A 5,324-nucleotide genomic window follows, 5' to 3' on the forward strand; every position below is an offset into this window, starting at 1 on the left:
CTTGCCACTCTAACCGCTTGGACTCCGTGTATGGGCACAGAAACAAACTGAGGACATCCAGTTCTGAGGGCTTAAAGGGAAAAGCCAGTTAAAATTAGGGGTCAGGAGTACTGCTTAGTTTTCCTCCCCTCTACTAAAACACTGTCACATTGCTCCTCCTCCAGCAACGGCAGCACATAGCAAAAAAACCCCAGCCCTGAAATAGGAAAAATAAATGGGACAGGAGCCTTTCAGGAGTTTTGGAGGCTGCTGGCAGCTGCTGTGGTGGCTGAGGAAGCTTGCTCAGACACTGTCCTCATGCTGGCTTGGCCCTGGCTGACCCCGCAGCGCTGGCTGTCCCCAGGCACCTGGTCCCTGCCTGCACCCTGACCTGCTTCACTCACCCTCACCACCTGTTTGCCCTCCTTAGTCCATTTCCCTTCCCTGTAAACATTATTTTTCTCTCTTTCTTCTCAGCCAAAGGAAACTTTTTTTGTCTTAAAAATAATAAGGAAAAAAACCAAAGGCAGATTCCAGTGCTTGGCAGGGACTTGGGGTCGTGTTGGCACAGGGTGACGTTTCTGGAGGCTGCTGCTTGTCCTGTGAGGTGAGTGCAAGGAAGGGATGAGGTTCTGAGGTGCTGCAGCAATTCCCAAAGCCTTGACCCCAGCCAGGGGGGACAGGCAGGCTACAGGGGATTTCTGCTGTTCTCAGTGGGCTCTCCACAGGGTGCCAAGGGCAAAGCTTGGCTTTTCCAACCAGCAAAATAGCCCCTTTGTTGTTTGGTCCAGGAGCATCCTCCTCCTTCTTCCTCCTCAATATTTTCTCCTCCAGAAGGGATTGAGGGTCCCTGCCCTGGGGGCAGTGTGCCCATCCTCACTCTTCTTCTTGCAGCCCCTTCTGTCAGCAGACGAGCCCAGAGTGTTCCAGTCAGGAGCCAGAGATGACCAAGGAAGAAGACCTACCAGACTGGAACTCATCCAAAGAGTTTTATGAAAAGTATGAGCCGAAGGAGGTGTTGGGCAGGTAAAGGTTGTTTCTGGCAAAAAGCTTGTTTTGGTTTCATGAACTCCAGTACCCAATAGGAACAGTGTTCCCTGGGAATCTGATACTAACAGGGCCCACAGCAGCATGGGGCTAAAAATAGCATGGAACAGCACTTTCCAGCAGCTCAAAACCTTCTGTCCCACCGAGACAGGGTGACAGAGTGAGACCCGCTCGTGCGTGAAAATACCAACCAGCCCCAAGGTGCTGCTGGCACAGCTGTGGAGTTGGGCTGGATGGGGAGGGATGGAACCCCCACGGTGTCTGTGTTGTCCCTGGCAGGGGGGTGAGCAGTGTCGTCCGTCGGTGCATCCACAAAAGCACCAGGCAAGAGTATGCTGTGAAGATTATTGACATCACGGCGGGAAACATATCCCCCAAGGAGGTGCAGGAACTGCGCGAAGCCACCACTAAAGAGATCGACATCCTCCGGAAGGTCTCGGGCCACCCAAACGTCAGTAAGTCAGGCCCTGAGCATCAGGGCAAGGGGGTTTGCTGCCCTCTTTATTCTTTGAGATGTTCCCAGGAAGGGTTTTTGGAGTGGAATCCCTGGAGGGTCAGAGCTCTGATGGTCCTGCCACAACACAGGGCATCGTTTGCTCTACCTCTGCACACATGCCAGCAGTGCACGTGCTGCCCAGGCTGTCTCCCAACCAAACCACTAGTGAAGATAACTCCTCCTTAATTCAATTAGCAATTAAATCAGCAATTTTGAGACCACTGATGGACAGGAATATGGTATACACTGTGCTCACTGTGCCTGTGTTTTATTGCAGTCCAGCTGAAGGACAGCTATGAATCCAGCACCTTCTTCTTCTTGGTGTTTGACCTGTAAGTACCAGTTTGGCCAGCACCCCAGGCCTGTTCCCACTCTGGAGATTGGCCCCAGCTTTTTATGACCCAGACAGGACAAAGTGTGGGGACAAATAGCTCTTGCTCAAGGCAAAAACAAGCTTTGACTGCTGAGCTTGTCGCAGCCTTGCCGCCAGCACTGTTTCCCTCCGTCAGCGGCTCAGCGCTGCTCAGGTTTCCCTGTAACATTTTGTGGGAGCTCTCATGCATCCCTGTGGGTTATTTATATGCTCAGTGGGACCAGAGTGTCTGTGACACCACAACTCCTGATGACAGGATGTCAGTGGAGCGGGATGGCTCTGGGACAGCCCTGTCCCTGTCCCATCTTTGATGGTTGAACTTGATCATCTTACAGGTCTTACACCTTAACAATTCTATGACTCTATCCAAAACCTGCCCTCTCCAGGCACAGAATTTTCTCTTCCCACTTGATGTTTTACAGCGTAAAGGCATTTTTATCCCTTTTTACAACAAGTCATCTTGTTCTTTTGTGTAAGGGATGCCCTGGGCTGTTGAGAGGCAGTGACTCCCAGGCTGGGAGGGTGATCCTCCCCAGGGGCTTGGGGCTGGTTTGCTGGTGCAGCTCAGCTGCTGCTTGACTTCATTTCCCCTCCCTCATGCAGGATGAAGAGAGGGGAGCTCTTCGACTACCTCACTGAGAAAGTCACCTTGAGCGAGAAAGAAACCAGGTAAGGCCAGATGCAGATGGCTGAGAGCCATGTCACAAAAGCATAGTGTGGGTTCTAAGGACCCTGCAGCCAGCACAGCACCCAGGGGAAAAACAGCCCCCCAAGTTGTGCTCAGGCATAGGAGCTGAGCTGCATGGTCCCTGTCCCTGTCCCCATCCCTGGGAGTGAGGTGCTGGTGGGCATTGGGCTAGGAGATGTGCTGTCACCCATCCCCAGGAAGATCATGCGAGCGCTGCTGGAAGTGATCCAGTACCTCCACTCCATCAACATTGTCCACCGGGACCTGAAGCCAGAGAACATCCTCCTGGATGATGACATGAACATTAAGCTGACAGATTTTGGCTTCTCCTGCCAGCTGAACGAGAATGAGAAGCTCAAAGGTAGGGGATGGTGAGGTGGGAGTGATGCTGGGCTGGCCCATGGCCCACCCTGGTGCTGCAGTGCCCACAGCGAGTCGGTGGAGTTTCTCCTGCCCCAGTGTCTCCTTGGGGCCAGTCTCACTGCTGTGAGTTCAAATTAGTGCTGATCTTGGGGTCACACACAAACTGTCTGCACAAGACTTCCACACTCCTTGCCAGGAAAATTTTGCTGCCTGTTAGGAAAACCATCCTATTCTTTCCACTTATTTTTCCCTCCAGTGGATCCTCATTGCTGTGTCCATTTCGTGCCCAACCTTAAGGTTTTTTTCCCCTCAACTCCTATGTGCAAAGGGCCACATATCCAACAAGAGGCATCCCCTCCCACCAGCACCCCCATTGCTCTTTTCACTGACCTTTTAGCTGCTATAATTCACCAAGAAGGTCACCAGTGAGATGTATATGAGTTTCAGTTACTCCCTGTGAGCACCATCACTGCAAAGATCCCACCAGTCCCTCTCATTGACTGCTCAGGGTGGGTAGGATGGCACAAACACCCCTGGGTGGCTCAGGGGGATGCTCTGTCATGTCTCCACAGAGATCTGTGGCACACCTGGCTACCTGGCCCCCGAGATCCTGCAGTGCTCCATGGATGACGAGCACCAAGGCTATGGGAAGGAGGTTGATATGTGAGTGACTTTGCCCCCCCTGCCTTGCCCCTCATGCTGCTCCCAAAACACACGTGGTTTGAGGCACAGCCAAAGTTGTGCTGATGGGGACCCATTAGTGTGTTTGGAAGGAACTAAATCATGCACCAAAAGACAACTTTGGTATCTGAGGGGTTTTCCGGGTGACCAGGGGGCTCTGGCTTAGAGCTGGGGAAGAAACAGCCTGGAAACAAGCCCATCTCCCTGCTTTGCTCCATCAGGGAGGAGGGAAAGCAACACTTCCTGCTCATAAAAATCACCTCTGCTGAGTTCCAAGACACAGACACACACCTTGTTTGAACACACCTTGTTTAAACATACATGAACCCAAGGCAGCCCCTGGGAGAGCAGCCAGCTCAGGAAGGTCTGTTAGAGCCCTGCAGGGACTTTGTCACCATCTCTGGAACTTTGCCACCATCTCTGGTGGCTCCTTGCTCAGGTCCACAGCGCTCAGAGCTGCAACCAAGCACTGGAAACACACTGGTGCAGTTCAGCCCCTTTTCAGTTCAAACACTACTGTTAACTGCCATGGTAGGACACTTGGCACACCCCAACCTGAGCTATGCCCCAGAGCATCCACCCTCACTGGCACCACCACATCTTACTCCACAACCTTCCCTTAAAAAAACACCAAGAAGGACAAATGCCTCCATTTCACAGCTTCCTCCTGCAGCATCCAGGATGCAACTCGACTCCAATCAGTAGTGCAGCCTCTGCTCCTTATTAGCCATCAGGGCAAATGAGGCTCAGCAGTGAGCTCAGCCTCCCTCACAGTACACCACACAGGGCAGTTTCCTTCTAGTTTTCCAGGGAGGCACAGGCACATGTAGCCACCCCTGGGGTGCCACACAGGGGGCTGCAGGGTCTGTCTGGGCTGCCCACAGGTGGAGCACTGGGGTGATCATGTACACCTTGCTGGCTGGATCCCCTCCCTTCTGGCACCGCAAGCAGATGCTGATGCTGCGGATGATCATGAACGGGGACTACCAGTTTGGCTCCCCAGAGTGGGACGACCGCTCGGACACTGTCAAGGACCTGGTAGGTGCTTGGGATGGGAAAACTTGGGAGGTTTGCAGACACGTGGGATACCCCAGGGTGATCCCTTGCCCTCCTGCAGATCTCCAGGTTCCTGGTGGTGGACCCGCGGCAGAGGTACACGGCCGGGGAGGCGCTGGCCCACCCCTTCTTCCAGCAGTACGACGTGGAGGAGGTCCGGCACTTCAGCCCCTTCCGGAAATTCAAGGTGAGGAGGAGCTTGGGAGCTGCAGGAGCCAGCAGCAGGATGGGTTTCCCAGCTGAGCTGGGAGAAACTGTGAGTTCAGCCAGGCTGATGGACCTGGGCATTGGCAGGATGTAGCAGCCTGGGTGGAGACCCACCCTTCTCCAAGCACTTTTGTGCTTACTTTCTGTTACTTCTTAAGGGCTTTTTCCCAGAAAGGAGTTAAATAAGAGAAGGGAAAAACTTGCCTCTTGCCTCTAAAAAAAAAACCCCGTTAAAAGAGCTGGAATTGTTCAGCATGGAGAAGAGAAGGCTCCAGGGAGACCTTAAAGCCCCTTCAAGTGCTTTAAGAGGCTCCAAGAGAGCAGGAGAGGCACTTTTGATAAGGGTATGGAGTGATGGGACAAGGGGGAATGGTTTCACACTGCCAGAGGGCAGGGCTAGATTAGCTATAAGGAAGGAATTCTTCCCTGTGAGG

At 53.1% G+C, this 5,324-nt stretch overlaps 1 protein-coding gene across 2 annotated transcripts in view; it reads left to right on the top strand.

Annotated features, from left to right (window-relative positions):
• Positions 1-901: 901 nt before the first annotated feature.
• The window catches only part of PHKG1 (phosphorylase kinase, gamma 1 (muscle)), a 5,077-nt gene continuing 654 nt past the window's right edge, over positions 902-5,324 (top strand). The window contains exons 1-8 of one of the 2 annotated variants that reach the window (XM_009069447.1): positions 902-1,005; positions 1,306-1,481; positions 1,800-1,854; positions 2,499-2,564; positions 2,781-2,944; positions 3,519-3,609; positions 4,512-4,665; positions 4,745-4,870. In XM_009069447.1, coding sequence (XP_009067695.1) covers positions 923-1,005; positions 1,306-1,481; positions 1,800-1,854; positions 2,499-2,564; positions 2,781-2,944; positions 3,519-3,609; positions 4,512-4,665; positions 4,745-4,870 — 915 coding nt within the window. In that variant the 5' untranslated portion in view covers positions 902-922. The remainder of the gene's footprint in view (positions 1,006-1,305; positions 1,482-1,799; positions 1,855-2,498; positions 2,565-2,780; positions 2,945-3,518; positions 3,610-4,511; positions 4,666-4,744; positions 4,871-5,324) is intronic. The other variant, XM_009069448.1, reaches the window with a different exon arrangement.

Source organism: Acanthisitta chloris, unplaced genomic scaffold, assembly GCF_000695815.1.
Source record: "Acanthisitta chloris isolate BGI_N310 unplaced genomic scaffold, ASM69581v1 scaffold832, whole genome shotgun sequence".
NCBI classification, from domain to species: domain Eukaryota; kingdom Metazoa; phylum Chordata; class Aves; order Passeriformes; family Acanthisittidae; genus Acanthisitta; species Acanthisitta chloris.